This window comes from Salvelinus fontinalis, chromosome 9, assembly GCF_029448725.1.
Source record: "Salvelinus fontinalis isolate EN_2023a chromosome 9, ASM2944872v1, whole genome shotgun sequence".
Classification (NCBI taxonomy): domain Eukaryota; kingdom Metazoa; phylum Chordata; class Actinopteri; order Salmoniformes; family Salmonidae; genus Salvelinus; species Salvelinus fontinalis.
In genome coordinates, this window is record NC_074673.1 from 19,058,547 (window position 1) to 19,078,038 (window position 19,492).

The 19,492-nt window shown below is 43.3% G+C and overlaps 1 protein-coding gene across 1 annotated transcript in view; it reads left to right on the plus strand.

The window, feature by feature from the left end:
* Positions 1 to 19,492, plus strand: part of LOC129862216 (WW domain-containing oxidoreductase-like) — a 106,109-nt gene that overhangs the window by 29,322 nt on the left and 57,295 nt on the right. The window contains exon 5 of the mRNA XM_055933646.1: positions 3,030 to 3,136. Within this exon, the coding sequence (XP_055789621.1) occupies positions 3,030 to 3,136 (107 nt within the window). The remainder of the gene's footprint in view (positions 1 to 3,029; positions 3,137 to 19,492) is intronic.

Here is a 19,492-nt window from a genome sequence, read left to right on the forward strand (position 1 = left end):
AATAACTGTAGGGTCTGAATCTTCTGGCAAGGGAGTTTATCTGTTCGCCAAATAAACATGTTTACCGTTGTGGGTTTTAATGATCTGATTTTAGCTCTGTTTGCCCAAATCAACACAGTTCATTGTAGTAAAATGCTTTCCATTTGCCAAATAAACAGGTTTACTGGTAATGATCTCATTAGGCTGAGCCAATACACCTGTGTATGGAGGAAATACGGAGAGGGGCGTTGGGCCTCGCAGGACAAACAGAGCGTTAAATCACACTCATTATTGGGGATATCAGGATGGCCAGGATCCTAATGTACCATGCAGAGCATCCATCCACTGCTTTATAGAGATTTTTCAATGATTGTACAATAATACAGTATTTTACTTATGGATGCTGTGGACCTTCAAAGTGAGAAAAGTTGCTGTAACTCTCTGGACCTCATTTCCTAGTGATCTAGTTTGGATTATAAGCATTTAATGAAGATTCTTCATTGAAAATGCTTTTTAATCCTGAAGTAGTCTTAATCTGGGTCCAGGAAACCAGCCCTAAGAGTGTGGTGTGTCTTTCCCAAGTCTAAACGCTTACTGTTGAGTAGGCCTCTCATTATCCCTGAGTTGAACATACCCGAGCCTGACCTCCTGTCATGTTCTATAGTCTGAGTGCAACGCTAAATAACCTCCCCATGTTGTTCACCTGACCAGGAACTAATCTCCACACCACCTCCGTACAGGAAACACAGGCTTGAGGGTGGGGAGTCTTTGTAAACCAACGCCACTCTCGTTATTTCACAATTAATGCCAAGCCCTTGTTATTTGTCATGAAGAAAACACAGCTCCCTCGCCCATATTGTTGTTGTTGTCATATTCTAATTTGTACTCCATTATGGAAAACACTGGTGTCGATTAATTTCACTTTCATGCTTGGTACACACAACAAGTGAGTGTGGGGTGGCATTGTTTACCCAGCTGCCAGTGTTCTTGTCCAATTTAGAAAGGATGGAATAATCATTGTTTAAGCTGTAGCAGGCATGTCTGCCCTCCTGTTCTGACTGCTGTTTATTCTTTGTAAATATGAGTAGAACCTTGGGTTTGTTGCTGTCTGGTTCATTGTATAATGTAGGGTAAATCAGATGTTTTGTTTGACAAACATTCCCATTTGACATATTAGTATTTGAACTGGTGGGGTATTTGAACAACTATAAACCTAGTCTGAGAGAGCGAGAAAATGTTTGTGTCAAGGCTCTGTGATACTTGGTATGTAAAATTATGCCTGTTCAAAAACATTTTAAAAAGTGTTTATTTATAATTTTCTCAAAGTCAAAATGCAACACTTTCTCTTCTTTCATTTTGTTATTATGTTCCTGTCCTTTTCCTGCGAGGGGACGCGTTGCAGCGCATTTTCCATTACATCTAATAAGGTGTCATTGAGACCTTCAAATCCCACTCCAATTTTGCAGTTTTAATAGATATTACTCTTTAACACACCACTTACAATTAGGCCTCCTAGTTCTCTGTTTAATGAAAATCAGATTAAGACCTAATCTAATTACTGTTTGGTTTTAATCCACGCTGTCTGTGACACTGGCTGTCTGCCACTCCCTCTCTTAGCTCCTCTCTGTCACAACCACTTAGCGGGCATCAACCTGCCCTACCGGCTTGTCACTCACCACTCTGTCTGTGTGTGTGTGCGCATGCCGTGTGTGTGTGTGTGTTTCTGTTTATTAAAGATGTATAAATGATTGAGATAGTGTACCACTGAGTGGATGCTGAACGGTTTATAGCACACTGTTAATATCAACATCCACGGAGGGGAAAGTTAGTCAATCTTAACAGGAAATAAAAACATGATTTAAGGAAAAGTTAATCTCGTAAATGAATTCTACCTCTGGGTTGAAATGACCCATTTAGACTGGCAATTTGGAAATTAACTTCTGTCTCTGTCTTGTTTTTTTGTCCGTTTTATCGTGACTACATGATTTGGATGGAGTCGTGAAGTAGTCTTGTACTGATAAATCCAGTTTCTATCAGAACCACTCTTTTGATGTAGTAAATGTCTTTATCAGTCAGTCTTTGAAGTGCTAGAATATCACACCAAGGTTTTATATGGAAGTTTTTCTCAAGTCAGTCGAATGGTTCAGATTTTCTAGTTGTCTTCTCTATAACTACAGTAGTTAACCTAATCATCAACATCATTATTATTATTGCTAGCAGAACTGATACGGCATTATCACTCCAACCAATATGCATCTCCATGTTTCTCTCAGTCAGTGGATAGGGATAGCTTCTGAAATGGTGTGTGCTTGGTTTCCTATAACGTATCAGAGACTAGTGGGTGAAGTCCTGAACCACATTAATTCAATCAGTTTCATCACTTCACAGAGACATGATTAACTTTCCCTAGTAGACCCTTTGGCTTCCTCCTCAGTGATAGAATCCATATCTATGTTTAATATAATTTCTAACTCATCTTATTCCCCTTCACAGTCAATTTCCCTGAGTATCTCCAAATGATCTCGCAAAATAACCCATCTTTAAAGCATTACTCCCCCCGTCTCCCTCCTCTCTCTGTCTCCATCTTCTCTCCCTCTGTTGCTCCCCTCTTCCATGCCCCCTCCTCTCGATTCGATTCAATTCAAGGGCTTTATTGGTATGGGAAACATTGCCAAAGCAAGTGAACTAGATAATAAACAAAAGTGAAATAAACAATAAAAATTAACAGTAAACATTACACTCACAGAAGTTCCAAAATAATAAAGACATTTCAAATGTTGTAACGATGTGCAAATAAACATAAATATGGGGTGTATTTACAATGATGTTTGTTCTTCACTGGTTGCCCTTTTCTTGTGGCAACAAGTCACAAATCAAGTCACAAATACCACAGTGTGATGGCACACTGTGGTATTTCATCCAATAGATATGGGAGTTTATCAAAATTGGGTTTGTTTTCTATTTTTTTGTGGATCTGTGTAATCTGTATAAACATCTCTCTCTCTCTCCCTCTCTCCCTACCCCTGTTGCTACCTCCTCTCTGTGTGTAGGTTTTGAGACAGCCAAGTCGTTTGCCCTCCATGGGGCCCATGTGATCCTGGCCTGTAGGAATCTCTCCAAGGCCATCAAGGCTGTCAGCCTCATACAGCAGGAGTGGGTGAGTCACACACTGCTGGAGCTTTATTAACCTACACATACAGTACACACTGCTGGAGCTTTATTAACCTACACATACAGTACACACTGCTGGAGCTTTATTAACCTACACATACAGTACACACTGCTGGAGCTTTATTAACCTACACATACAGTACACACTGCTGGAGCTTTATTAACCTACACATACAGTACACACTGCTGGAGCTTTATTAACCTACACATACAGTACACACTGCTGGAGCTTTATTAACCTACACATACAGTACACACTGCTGGTGCTTTATTAAAGAGATTCTCTGGTACCTATTTGTACTTTTGAGCCAGTAGTTCTGAAATTAGCACTCACGAGCCAAAAGTGGTCCCCTAAAATTAGTACGTCTCACATGTGCACTTCAGTGGAGGCTGGTGGGAGGAGCTATAGGACGACGGGTTCATTATAATGGCTGCAATGGAATAAATAGAACCGTATCAAACACATCAAACAGATGGAAACCACAAGTTTGACTCCGTTCCACCAATTCCATTCCAGCCATTACAATGAGCCGTCCTATTGCTCCTCCCACCAGCCTCCACTGGTGCAGATAAATGCACCACGTCTCTCTCGCTCTGCTGTTTGTGCATGATATGCCTCTTGCTAGCTGTCACTCGCATGGCGAGGGGCTGAAGCTCATTGGTTGAACTCGAATTGGTAGTGTGTTGGCCCACGGGTGGGAATGTAGGGAAAATGGCACAGCACAACAGTTTCCAGCAAAAAGTTGCTTTCACACTAGGGGTATCGTAGCTAGTTGAGGTAAAACAATAATTCTTCTCATATGTTATGCATGTGTGAACTATGCATTGACACATCCAGCCCAAAGTGGGAGGTTTAAAAATACTCCGTAGTCGCCAAAGTTCCGGAGCATGTCTTTAACCTACACATACTGTACACACAAACTGGAAACACTTGAATCCCACATCAGTGAGAGTTACAGAGAACTTTGCAATGGGATGGCTGTTTCATATAGAGGTGGAGGTAAGAGAGGGAAGGAGAGATGGAGGAATGGAGAGAGAGGGTGTCTGATAATTACCTGTGATTATAACGGTAACATTTTAGCGCCTCCAGATTTACGAGTGGAGGGAAATAAACAAGTGGGATGTGGCTGCTGGAGCAGAAAGAATAAGCCATTAGTACTGGGTTGATTACAGGGAAAGAGGGGAGGGAGATAGAGAGAACTCATTGCAGAAAGTGAGATAGAGTGTGAGAGGGCATAGTGGGAGAAACTGAGGAGAGAGGGAACGCTGAGTGAAGAGAGATGAAGACTGATAGATAGCAGGATGTGAATGATAACAGACATGCAGTTTTAAACTCAACCCAGATCTCTAATTAAACAAACGTATTCCTAAACAGCAATACTTGTTTTTTCTTAAATTAATTTGTTGTAAAAGTTCAGGTAGCAGATAATAGACCATATCAGATATTTATGTAGTTGGTGCTGTATATTAACTTTTTCTAATTTGAAAAATGATTGCCGGAAACTCCCGAACGCAAGATTGTAATTTCTATGACTCACACAGTGGAGGAACGCATTGCCTGTAGACTAGTGTACATGGTAAGCTGGTGATCAAGTGGCACTTCATCTTTAGTATGGAAACGGCTGTGAGATTTTTCAAAAATATTCACAACGTATTGGCACATTTAAAATCTAATTTCGTCAATTACATGTGGCAAAAAATGATTTGAGTTAACATTAGCAAACCAGCAGCAAATGAAACAGAAAGTGAATTCTCTCCTCCCTCTCTCCCCAGTTTTAGCTTGTGGCTCTCACTGTCTAGCTGGCTAGGCTTGGGATATTTATTAGCCTATACCAGTGACAAACTTAGCTGTGTTATCGACATATGGCAGTACACAAACCAAATCTATCTCACTTATTTTGCCAGCTAGAAAGAAATAGCCACAAATTCATTCAGAAACGGAGGAAGAGAACTAGCTATATCAAGCTAAAGCTAGCTGCTGCCTCTTCAACTTTGAAGCAACTGTGACAACATCGATCCAAAGATTAAAAAAACAAAAACACTTTCCCATTGAGCAAAATCCCAAATCAACCCATCCAAAGACAGCCTGGCTCTGGGGATTCTCAGAACTACCACCAGATCCGCGATCGGATCCATGGCCGGAGCATCGCATTTCAGTGTAGCCTGCACCTAGCAGGCCGTTTAGAAAAGTCCCCCGGAGCCACAGATTGAATTACCGCAGTGTGCAGCCCTCACAATGCGCAGGCCCAACATATTCCATATTCCGTTTCTAAAATATGCCATCAGTCCAGTGTAGCGAATACAGTGCCTTCAGAAAGTATTCATACCACTTGATTTATTCCACATTTTGTTGCCTGAATTCAAAATGGATTAAATTGATTTATTGTCTCACCCATATACACACAATACCCCATAATGACTAAGTGAAAACATGTTTTTAGACATTTTTGCAACATTTTTTAAAATACTGAAACATCTAATTTACATAAGTATTCATACCCCTGAATCAATACTTTGTAGAAGCACCTTTGGCAGCGATTACAGCTGTGGGGTTTTCTGGGTAAGTCTCTAAGCGCTTTCCACACCTTGACATTTTTTTTCATTTATTATTTTCAAAGTTCTTCAAGCGCTGTCAAATTGGTTGTTGATCATTGCTGAACAACCATTTTCAGGTCTTGCCATAGACTTGCAACTTCCCCCAGTGTTTGTTGGAAAGCAGACTGAACCAGGTTTTCCTCTAGGATTTTGCTTGTGCTTAGCTCCATTCTGTTTCTTTTTTAACCTGGAAAAACTCCCCTGTCCTTAATAATTACAAGCATACCCATAACATGATGCAGCCACCACTTGCTTGGAAATATGAGGAGTGGTACTCACTAATGTGTTGTATTGGATTTGCCCACTTTGTATTCAGGATAAAAAGTAAATTGCTGTGCTACATGTTTTGCAGTGTTACTTTAGTGCCTTGTTGCAAACAGGATGCATGTTTTGGAATATTTATATTCTTTACAGGCTTCCTCCTTTTCACTCTGTCAATTAGGTTAGTATTGTGGAGTAACTACAACGTTGTTGATCCATCTTCAGTTTTCTCCTATCACAGCATTTAACATCACCATTGGCCTCAAAGTAAAATTCCTGAGCGGTTTCCTTCCTCTCCGACAGCTGAGTTAGGAAGGACACATATATCTTTGTAGTGACTGGATATATTGATACACCATCCAAAGTGTAATTAATAATTTCACCATGCTCAAAGTGATATTCAATGTCTGCTTTTTTTTTTAACGCTTTTTACCCGTCTACCAATAGGTGCCCTTTGTGAGGCATTGGAAAACCTCCCTGGTCTTTGCGGTTGAATATGTGTTTGAAATTCACTGCCCGACTGCTCGGTAGTCATTCAAAAATCATGTTAAACCCTATTATGCAACTTATTTGACTTGCTAAGCCAATTTTTACTACTGAACTTATTTAGGCTTGCAATAACAACAATTACAAAGGGGTTGAATACTTATTGACTCAAGACATTTCAGCTTTTAATTTTCAATTAATTTGTAAAACTTTTGAAAAACATAATTCCACTTTGACATTATGGGGTATTGTGTGTTGGCCAGTGAAAAATGAATCTAAATGTGATCCATTTTTAATTCGGGCTGTAACACAACACAATGTGGAAAAAGTAAAGGGGTGTGAATACTTTATGAAAGCACTGTATCTTCGAGATGCCCTAGCCCATAGCAGATGTCAGAATACAATGTCTTCAACCAGGATCTCAGCGATCACTGCCTCATTGCCAAAAATCAAATCAAATTTATTTGTCACATACGCATGGTTAGCAGATGTTAATGCAAGTGTAGCGAAATGCTTGTGCTTCTAGTTCCAACTATGCAGTAATATCTAACAAGTAATATAACCTAACAATTACACCACAATTACCTTATACACACAAGTGTAAAGGAATGAAAACTAATATGTATAAAAAAATATATAAATGAGTGATGGCCGAACGGCATAGGCAAGGTGCAGTAGAGTACAGTATACACATATGAGATGAGTAATGTAGGGTATGAAAACATTATATGAAGTTGCATTGTTTAAAGTGGCTAGTGATACATTACGATAATCGATCATTTCAATAAGCATTTTTCAACGGCTGGCCATGCTTTCCACCTGGCTACCCCTAACCCGGTTAACAGCTCTGCACCCCCCACAGCAACTTGCCCAAGCTTCCCCCATTTCTCCATTTCACCCAAATCCAGGTAGCTGATGTTCTGAAAGAGCGGCAAAATCTGGACCCCTACAAATCAGCTGGGCTAGACCATCTGGACCCTCTCTTTCTAGAATTATCCGCCGCCATTGTTGCAACCCCTATTACTACCCTGTTCAACCTCTCTTTCGTAACGTCTGAGATCCCTAAAGATTGGAAAGCTGCCGCGGTCATCTCCCTCTTCAAAGGGGGTGACACTCTAGACCAAAACTGTTACAGACCTATATCTATCCTACCCTGCCTTTCTAAAGTCTTCGAAAGCCAAGTCAACAAACAGATCACCGACCATTTCGAATCCCACCATACCTTCTTCGCTATGCGATCTGGTTTCCGAGCTGGTCATGGGTGCACTTCAGCCACGTTCAAGGTCCTAATATATCATAACTGCCATCGATAAAAGACAATACTGTGCAGCCGTCTTCATCGACCTGGCCAAGGCTTTCAACTCTGTCACTCACCGCATTCTTATCAGCAGACTCAACAGCCTTGGTTTCTCAAATGCCTGCCTCGCCTGGTTCACCAACTAGTTCTCAGATAGAGTTCAGTGTGTCAAATCGGAGGGCCTGTTGTCCGGACCTTTGGCAGTCTCTATGGGGGTGCCACAGGGTTCAATTCTTGGGCTGACTCTTTTCTCTGTATACATCAATGATGTTGATCTTGCTGCTGGTGATTCTCTGATCCACCTCTACGCAAACGACACCATTCTGTATACATCTGGCCCTTCTTTGGACACTGTGTTAACAAACCTCCAGACGAGCTTCAATGCCATACAACACTCCTTCCGTGGCCTCCAACTGCTCTTCAATGCAAGCAAAACTAAATGCATGCTCTTCAACCGATCACTGCCCGCGCCCACCTGCCCGTCAAGCATCACTACTCTGGACGGTTCTGACTTAGAATATGTGGACAACTACCGATACCTAGGTGTCTGGTTAGACTGTAAACTCTCCTTCCAGACTCACATTAAGCATCTCCATTCCAAAATTAAATCTAGAATCGGCTTCCTATTTCACAACAAAGCATCCTACACTTATGCTGCCAAACATTACTTCGTAAAACTGACTATCCTGCCGATCCTTGACTTTGGCGATGTCATTTACAAAATAGCCTCCAACACTATACTCAGCAAATTGGATGTAGTCTATCACAGTGCGATCCGATTTGTCACCAAAGCACCATATACCACCCACCACTGCGACCTGTATGCTCTCGTTGGCTGGCTCTCGCTTCATATTCATTGTCAAACCCACTGGCTCCAGGTTATCTATAAGTCTTTGCTAGGTAAAGCCCTGCCTCATCTCATCTCACTGGTTACCATAGCAGCACCCACCCGTAGCACGCGCTCCAGCAGGTATATTTCACTGGTCACCTCCAAAGCCAACTCCCCCTTTGGCCACCTTTCCTTCCAGTTCTCTGCTGCCACTGACTGGAACGAATTGCAAAAATCACTGAAGTTGGAGACTTATATCTCCCTCACTAACTTTAAGCACCAGCCATCAGAGCAGCTTACCGATCTTTGCACCTGTACATAGCCCATCTGTAAATAGCCCACCCAACTACCTTATCCCCATATTGTGTTGTTGTTGTTGCTCCTTTGCTCCCCAGTATCTATACTTGCTCATTAATCTTCTGCACATCTATCACTCCAGTGTTTAATTGCTAAATTGTAATTATTTCGCCACTATGGCCTATTTATTTCCTTACCTCTCTAATCTTACTACATTTGCACACACTGTATATAGACTTCTCTATTGTGTTAGTGACTGTATGTTTGTTTATCCCATGTGTAACTCTGTGCTGTTTTTGTCGCACTGCTTTGCTTTATCTTGGTCAGGTCGCAGTTGTAAATGAGAACTTGTTCTCAACTGGCCTACCTGGTTAAATAAAGGTAAAATAAAAATAAACAATTCTACTGGAATTCCGAGGAGTCATCCACACATACAGTTTTTGCCACAGTCGTAGAAACTACTTTTTCCCAAAGGCTTGTACTATCTATAGTATGACAGCACCAGTAGTTAGCTACCAACAGCTGGCAGACATGTTTACAGTTGGTTAGTTTGATCAGTGTTATTTAGATGGAAGACGTGCGCTAAATGTGGTAGCTGTATTGCTAGGTAACGTTAGCATAGAGGTAGCAAGCTAGCTCTTTCACTTACCCGGTTCTCTTCCATGCTCACTGAAGCCCTTGATAATGCTATGTCTCTACTGGTGCTGCGGTCTGTTTGAGATGCTTTAAAAGCCACGTTGATGGTAGGGAAAGTAACTTCTTGCTGAATATTGACGAGTAGACGCCCAATCCACCTGCCTTATTCTCACAAATGTATCCCACAAAGTTTTTCATTAGGTTTTATTTATTCGCATCAAAGATAACAAGTGAAAGACAAAACGGCACAGATTAAAAAACTGTTAAAAACGGTGTGCAGGTGTGGTTGGAAACCCAAAAGGGCTTATATAAAAACAATACAAATATAAGTACAAAACAAGTTTGTGTGATGCTGACATTTACATTACATTTACATTTAAGTCATTTAGCAGACGCTCTTATCCAGAGAGACTTACAAATTGGGGTGACCTCGGGGTGTTGTGGGATTGTTTCTGATTTGGATAAAACTTCAAATCCAACTTTTTAAACAACATTACAATATTATAACAATTGATTTAAGAGTGTGTATTTTGGGAATGTTTTCTTTGGGTGCTCTAAGTTACTATTATAGCATTTCTGGCATTGAGAAATAGGTTATACATTTCTTTAAAGGGATAATCCACCCTAGAAATGGAAAGTGACGTGCTATGTCATTGTCACTGGAGATAGGGGATAACAAACATTTATCACATTTGGTTTTAAAACAATTACCTGCACTACAGATCACAAATAAGCCAATTTTATTTTTATTTATTTATTTTACCGTTATTTTACCAGGTAAGTTGACTGAGAACACGTTCTCATTTGCAGCAACGACCTGGGGAATAGTTACAGGGGAGAGGAGGGGATGAATGAGCCAATTGTAAACCGGGGATTATTAGGTGATATGGTATACATGTCTACAACACACCTTCTATATCGCCATGACAAAGTATATCTTTCAAATGTCCTCAAGGTACACAGTGCACCATCAGATTAATATCCTTTCTTCTTTGAACTACCATGATGGAAAGCGGTTTTCTCCTCTCGTTCCCCTGCTTGCAGGCTCGCAGGGCCCTTGCAACCTGACTCACACAGCTTTGAGCTAGAAACGCGATCTTTACCAGGTTGAATGTGATGAGATTGTAACTCCTAAATTGATATTGCAGTTTGTTTCTTCCATTTTACAGCTAGCTAGCTATTTTACATGCTGATATTGACTTTGTTATTATTGTGTGTAGCTATGTTTGCTAGCTGGCTAGCCAGCTTTACCAGAGAGAGAGCACTGGATTGTGGGTTTTGTAGTCGATTTAACTGCAACAGATTTCCACAACCCTTTTCACACGTTGCTCCCAATGTTATTATAACGACAGAATGAAGCATTTGTTCCCAATTTTCTTTTAAATCTCACATATTGGAGTTATTTAACACTGTAAATCATAGGAATTTGTGGTTTTTATGCCTTTAAATGTTTTTTTGTAATCTGTAACGGTAGTCCTCCTCCTCTTCAACCGAAAAGGAGGAGTATTGAGGGAACCAAGGCGCAGCGGATTGTGAAGACATAATGATTTATTAAAGACAAGACGAAAACACGAACTTCACTATAAACTAACAAAATAACAAAACGAAAGTAGACAGTCCTGAACGACGAACTTACATACAACGTGAAGAACGAAATGACCAGGAACAGACTACATGAAATGAACAAACCGTATACAGTCCCGTATGGTGCAAACATTTACACGGACACAGGAGACAACCACCCACAAACAAACACTGTGAACCGCCTACCTAAATATGACTCTCAATTAGAGGAACGCCAAACACCTGCCTCCAATTGAGAGCCATACCAGGCAACCCTAAACCAACATAGAAACAGACAACATAGAATGCCCACCCAAACTCACGTCCTGACCAACTAACACACAAAACTAAACAGAAAACAGGTCAGGAACATGACATAACCCCCCCCTCAAGATGCGTACTCCGAACGCATCACCAAAAAGTCCAGGGGAGGGTCTGGGTGGGCATCTGACCACGGTGGTGGCTTAGGCTCCGGGCGTGGTTCCCACCCCACCATAATCAATCCCCGCCTCCGTAGCCTCCCCACAATGACCACCCTCCAAATAACCCCACCTAAATTTAGGGGCAACACCAGAATCAAGGACAGCTCTGGGACAAGGTAGCTCAGGACAGAGGGATAGCTTAGGAGAGAGAGGTAGCTCAGGATAGAGGGGCAACTCCGGACTGAAGGGCAGTTCTGGGTATCTAGCCTTTTCAGGCTGAAGGGCAGCTCATGGCTGGCTGACGGCTCTCGACGCTCATGGCAGGCTGACGGCTCTCGACGCTCATGGCAGGCTGACGGCTCTCAACGCTCATGGCAGGCTGACGGCTCTCGACGCTCATGGCAGGCTGACGGCTCTCGACGCTCATGGCAGGCTGACGGCTCACGACGCTCATGGCGCTCTGACGGCTCTCGACGCTCATGGCGCTCTGACGGCTCTGGCTGCTCATGGCTCTCTGACGGCTCTGGCTGCTCATGGCTCACTGGCGGCTCTGGCTGCTCATGGCTCGCTGGCGGCTCTGGCAGATCCTGTCTGGTTGGCGGCTCTGGCAGATCCTGTCTGGTTGGCGGCTCTGGCAGATCCTGTCTGGTTGGCGGCTCTGGCAGATCCTGTCTGGTTGGCGGCTCTGGCAGATCCTGTCTGGTTGGCGGCTCTGGCAGATCCTGTCTGGTTGGCGGCTCTGGCAGATCCTGTCTGGCTGACGGCTCTAGCGGCTCCTGTCTGGCTGATGGCTCTAGCGGCTCCTGTCTGGCTGACGGCTCTGTAGGCTCATGGCAGACGGGCGGCTTTGCAGGCTCATGGCAGACGGGCGGCTTTGCAGGCTCCTGGCAGACGGATAGCTCAGATGGCGCTGGGGAGACGGATGGCTCAGATGGCGCTGGGGAGACGGATGGCTCAGATGGCGCTGGGGAGACGGATGGCTCAGATGGCGCTGGTGAGACGGATGGCTCTGGCCGGATATGGCGCACTGTAGACCTGGTGCGTGGTGCCGGAACTGGAGGCACCGTGCTAATGATAAGCACCTTCCTACTAGTGCGGGGAGCAGGGACAGGGCACACTGTATCCTCAAAGCCTACTCTACCCCTGATGCGTGGTACCGGCACTGGTGACGCCGGGCTGAGGACAAGCACATCAGGATTAGTAGGGGGAGAATATATAGTGTGTACAGGGCTCTGGAGACGCACTGGTAGCTTAGTGCGTGGGGCCGGAACTGGAGGCACCGGGCTAGATGCACGCACTACAGGGAGAGTGCGTGGAGGAGGAACAGGGCTCTGGAAATGCACTGGTAGCCTAGTGCGTAATGTAGGCACTGTAGGTACTAGGCTGGGGCGGGGAGGTGGCGCCGGAAATACCGGACCGTGCAGGCGTACTGGCTCTCTTGAGCATTGAGCCTGCCCAACCTTACCTGGTTGAATGCTCCCGGTCGCCCTGCCAGTGCGGCGAGGTGGAATAGCCCGCACTGGGCTATGCAGGCGAACCGGGGAAACCATGCGTAAGGCAGGTGCCATGTATGCCGGCCCGAGGAGACGCACTGGAGACCAGACGCGTTGAGCCGGCCTCATGACACCTGGCTCAATGCCCAATCTAGCCCTACCAGTGCGGGGAGGTGGAATAACCCGCACTGGGCTATGCACACGTACAGGAGACACCGTGCGCTCTACTGCGTAACACGGTTTCTGCCCGTACTCCCGCTCTCCACGGTAAGCCTGGGAAGTGGGCGCAGGTCTCCTACCTGCCCTTGGCCCACTACCCTTTAGCCCCCCCCCAAGAAATTTTTGGGAGTTACTCACGGGCTTTTTCGGCTTCCGTGCCAGACGCGTTCCCTCATAGCTCCGGTTCCTCTCTCCGGTAGCCTCCGCTCTCCTCAGTGCCTCCAGCTGTTCCCATGGGAGGCGATCTCTACCAGCTAGGATCTCCTCCCATGTGTAGACACCCTTTCCGTCCAAAACATCGTCCCATGTCCATTGCTCCTTCTTTTCCTGTCCCTTTCTCCTTTGACTCCGCTGCTTGGCTCTGGGTTGGTGGGTGGTTCTGTTACGATAATCCTCCTCCTCTTCATCAGAAGAGGAGGAGCAGGGATTGAACCAAGGTGCAGCGCGTTGAAATGACATGATGAATTTATTTAACAAGACAAAACGACCTATACTTGAAAATGATACAAAATAACAAAACGAAAGTAGACAGTCCTGAACGACGAACTTACATACAACGTGAAGAACGAAATGACCAGGAACAGACTACATGAAATGAACAAACCGTATACAGTCCCGTATGGTGCAAACATTTATACGGACACAGGAGACAACCACCCACAAACAAACACTGTGAACCGCCTACCTAAATATGACTCTCAATTAGAGGAACGCCAAACACCTGCCTCCAATTGAGAGCCATACCAGGCAACCCTAAACCAACATAGAAACAGACAACATAGAATGCCCACCCAAACTCACGTCCTGACCAACTAACACACAAAACTAAACAGAAAACAGGTCAGGAACATGACATAATCATTGTCATTAGATCGTAAGTGTAAATAGACAGTAATTTATTCATGGTTAACCATTGTCAGCGTGCTACAGTGTTGACTTATTCCAAGCATTCCAGCATCTCATGGCTTCCACACATAGCCTACAAGTCACTGATGCAGACCTTTGGAACATCTACATTTTAAAAAGTCTAATAAATACATGTAATATAGCCTACACCTTCACAATAAATCCATTAATTATTTTAGACAGGTCTAAAGAAACATGATATGAAGAAAATGTAGTCTATTTCAGAAGAACAGAATAGGTCCTGATCTGGCTATGCCATATGGCAGTGGACTGCATTAGTTAATTTAGCAGACAAGATTTGCTTAGAATTCTGCTGCATTATTTTATATTATTTCACAGTATAAAGAATAGAATTGAACAAAGCTGAATAAAATAGAAAGGATAACTCCAAACAATTTGAGGGAGTGTGTACATGTGGCTATTCTGTGTTGAGAGGTTAACAAAGAAATAGGTACTCCTATATGCTTCATTTATAGTTATTCATGTAATTTTAGTTGTTCTACAAACGTTGAGCTATATGTTTTGATTTCTAATCCATTGTAAGGCTGTATGATGCAACTCTAATGAAGATCTGAAGAAATCGATGCCCCTTCTCACTCACATGGCTCTCCATCACGTGATCTGGTCTTTCACACATCGGGGACGCAACTGCCTGCTTCCTTATCCAATTCTGAGGTGCATATTGAAGAAATTGGAAGAACTGTCCACATTTACTTTTCGTCAGCCAACAAGATGAGTAGGCCTAACGAACAGCAAAAGCACTAGCCTATGTCAATCTACTATCCCCCATAGTACAAAGTTGACCTATTATATTCTGTACGATAAATAAATATTCCAAACATAGTCTGGGACAGTTCTGGGATGCGATAGATCCCAAATAATACAACCACTAGCATCACAAATACTTTTTTAAATATAAACTGTTAGGCTATTTCTTCACATTCTAAGTGCAGCACTGCGCACACGGAAGTAGGCTATAAGCACAAATGTTCCATTAGCAGGAAAACACCATTATCATAAGTGGCCACAAATGAGATTATGCATGTAATTCTTTTATTATAAAGGTGCATTTTTATGTTGAACATGTTCTTCCCCAAACTTGAAACTCCCGCGCTGCGTATATATTCCAGTTAGGCTGGTCACCCGTTGTAAAGCAGATTAATGTGCTTCATTTTAACAAGTTATTTGGCCACTTTAGTTGTGATACAAACCTTATGAAAACCTATATGCCTATGAGCTAGGCTACATGAGGTGTGCGACTATGATATAAAAGCATTGTTTCTTGCCTTAAGCTGGGCATCATTCACAAGTGATCAGCTAATATTGTCAACCATCAGACTATTCTAGACTATTCTATTTAATGTTGTCTTTACATATACTAAATAATATATGTGTGAAATAAGTTTTGATTGAGAATGGACCGTTATCATGCACCTGTCTCGAAACAGGGGCAGGGGAAAAATGCATGTAATCTCTGCACTTAAATATCGAATGGAGGACGCTTTTCCTGTGGTTCATTTTCATGGCAGCCAGGTAGGCGATACTCCTGTGGAAAAGAGAAGCCATGTACTTAATATTTGCTTAATATTAGGAAAGTTGAGAATTAAATATAGTAGGCTTAGCCTATAGAAAGCTGATTGGATCCTCTTATTTTTAATAGAGGCCATCAGTCTGTTTTCTCGCACAATTTCATAGCCTATAGAAATGGTGCACAAAATGAGCTCATGGGCTCTCATGAAGTGTTTGATTCGATTTTTGATTACATTTGCGTTGATGTCAGAGTGATAGAGTGCTGAGTACTAGGCAGTTTGGTAGGCTACTAATGACCATCAGCAGCATCAGAGCTCGGAGAAGCCTAATTACCATGACTAAACGTTCTGGCTTTATGACTCGTGACCACCGGTGTGGTGTTAATACGGTCACCACAACAGCCCTATTCACAATGTCTTTTTAGAATAGGTCAATGAGTACTTGATTTTGCAGTCTAAACAAGCTGTCAATGAGCTGAGATTTTGCATTCTAAAAAAAGCAGAGTCGTCCATATTCCTCTCTAAAAGGAAGGCCCCTATAGCAGGTTAATTAATAGAAATCACGATATCAAAATAAATCTTGTGAGAAAATTCACCCCTCTGGCATCATTATTCATAGATGGAGCAGAAGAATGGTGAGGAGGATTAATCTTTCCTATGATTGATGTGTTTCTCCTCCTTTTCCCATGCTCCCACCATAAGGTCATTGTGATAAGAGCATATATTTTGGGGTCTTCTACTCAAAAGGTCATGGTATCTACTTCCTGGTGGCAGGCAGGCAGAGTTCCGTCAGAGCTGCCAGGCACTGAGCTGCTTTCCCGATAGCACCTGACCCCTGACCCCTCACAACCTGCCTACTTGGCCTGTCATCCAGATTACAAAAGGAGTCTCTCTCTCTCTTCCTCCCCAAACTCTCTTTCTTTTTCTCCTTTCCCTCTCTGTCAACTCAGTGGGCTACTTTATCATAAGCCCCCCAGTGTAGTGGGAGCTGTGTGATGATTGCTGGGTTAATGGGGTTATCTCCTGACAGTGGTATAATGCTCAGGTGACGGAGGGATAAAACCAGGGGCCAGGACAGACAGTCTGTTTGGAAGAACAAGGTCAGGGGTCATATCCTACTCAGGGAATCACTCCTATCTGCTATGCCTACAAACACACACACTACTGATTCCTGGAAGTCAGGATTTGTGGAATTTTCGTTCTCTTTGTGATGTTTTGGACGTACAGTATTCTGATGAGGGCCACGCTAGCCTAACAGTCAATCCGTTTTTGCACTTTAATATTCTGCAATGCAGCTGTGATTTTTGTCTGCACCCTGCACCTTGAGTTGTTGATGCACTGTCCACCCATCTCCTGTGAACTATACAGCTCCATACCACTGTGGTATGGAAACAGACATATGTTATTGCACTCACAGTAAAGCAGGTTAAGCTGCTGGTTAACAACCAAAGCGTTGTTACTCTGGCCCACTGATTTATTTTTCCTTATTGCTTCTAAAATTCTGCTTATATTTGCCCCCCCCCCCCCCCCCCCCTGATAACAAAGGCCGCTGTGCAGAATATCACTTACACTTTATCTCTCCCCTCTGTGGGAAATGTTAATGAGATGTTTTGTGAGGATGTTAATTAGTGTGTATGTGTTGTGTGTGTGTGTGTGTCTGGGCATTAACATGGCTGTTGGCTGTTGTGCTCAGGGACCAATTAGGGTAAATCCTACTGTCCAGCGGGGCTGCTGGGAGAAGAAACCCCTCTGCCTGCAATGTCAAACAACAGGATTAACACCGGCCAGGGCCGAAGAGACAGTCAACACAATAAGCAGTCAGACAGAGTAGTTAGTCACTGATGCTGCTAGAGTCCAAGCAAAAGTAGTCAGTTTTACAGAGCTGGTGTAGGGAGAAGCTTCCCTTCAGGCAGGCAGGCTAACAGAAGTCAGTCATCCACAGACGGCGGCAGATTGAGCGGTACCACAGACACAGAAATGAGACAGGGAGTTAGCAGAGTTCTCCATTCCTCACATACAGCTTCATAAACTACATTAATATGGCAAAGTTCTAGTGGAAAGTGTGTGTTTGTTTTTGCGTGTGAGAGCGCTTATATGTGGTCATGTGAGTGTATACCTGTGTGTCTGTTTATTAGTTCTTATGTACAGTACGCATATGCTGCAGGCCTGTGTATGCCACATATACTGTACCCTCACCAAGACCAAAACTAGTTTGGAGAGAGATGAAGTGTGTGTGTGTCTCTCCCAGTGTGGTAACCTCCTGTGCCAGTCTTCTCTGCCGGCAGCCATAGTGCCAAGCTGCGCTCCTGCCGCACTGGCCAACAGGAAGTGACACATACGAAATGCTGACCTCGACACACACACACACACACACACACACACACACACACACACACACACACACACACACAATTCCGCAGGGCCTCAGGATGCTCCTATTTTAGTTAGCACTCAGAAGACTGTCACTGTCTCTCCCCTCTGTTCTCCTTGTCCCTCCCGCCCCATTTCCCAGGTCAGTGAGCAGGGCCCTGTGTTCGCTTGTTCTCTCTCTCCCTTTCTCTTTGTTTTCTCTCTCTGACTCTCTCTCTGAGTACAGTTACAAGCACACAATTATGTGAATATTGTGGATAGTCAGGTTAATATAATAGTTTGATTAAAATGTTTACATGCTTTGCAAAAATAACGATTTCCCTAATAATCTAGTTTACATGACATCTGAAATCATGCTACCTGATGGCACTCTGACAAATGATGAAATTCCCAATCAGAATAACCACAGAGAACTTGTTATTTTTGGGAGTTCGAACATATAAAATTGTTATGTAAAAACTATTTTAAGATGCTGAAGTTGAAGTTGAAGTCGGAAGTTTACATACACTTAGGTTGGAGTCACTCGTTTTTCAACCACCACAAATTTCTTGTTAACAAACTATAGTTTTGGCAAGTCAGTAAGGACATCTACTTTGTGTATGACACAAGTAATTTTCCCAACAATTATTTACAGACAGATTATTTCACTTATAATTCACAGTATCACAATTCCAGTGGGTCAGAAGTTTACATACACTAAGTTGACTGTGCCTTTGTCACGAACGTCGTCGTGGAAATGACCGGACCAAGGTGCAGCGTGGTGAGCGTACATTTCTCTTTATTATAAATGTCGCCAACAAAACAAGAAACAACAGAAACGAACGTGAAGCTGACTAGGGCTAAACAGGCCAGTAACAACAACAACTACCCACAACTAAGGTGGCAAAACAGGCTGCCTAAGTATGATTCCCAATCAGAGACAACGATAGACAGCTGCCTCTGATTGGGAACCACACTCGGCCGAACACACAGAACTACAAAACATAGAATGCCCACTCCACATCACACCCTGACCTAACCACATAGAGAAATAAAACGTCTCTCTAAGGTCAGGGCGTGACACTTTAAACAGCTTGGAAAATTCCAGAAAATGATGTCATGGCTTTGGATGTGTACCTGTGGATGTATTTCAAGGCCTACCTTCAAACTCAGTGCCTCTTTGCTTGACATCATGGGAAAATCAAAAGAAATCAGCCAAGACCTCAGAAAATGTTTTGTAGACCTCCACAAATCTGGTTCATCCTTGGGAGCAAATTCCAAACGCCTGAAGGTACCGCGTTCATTTGTACAAACAATAGTACACAAGTATAAACACCATGGGACCACGCAGCCGTCATACCGCTCAGGAAGGAGACACATTCTGTCTCCTAGAGATGCACGTACTTTGTTTTGCGAAAAGTGCAAATCAAACCCAGAACAACAGCAAAAGACCTTGTAAA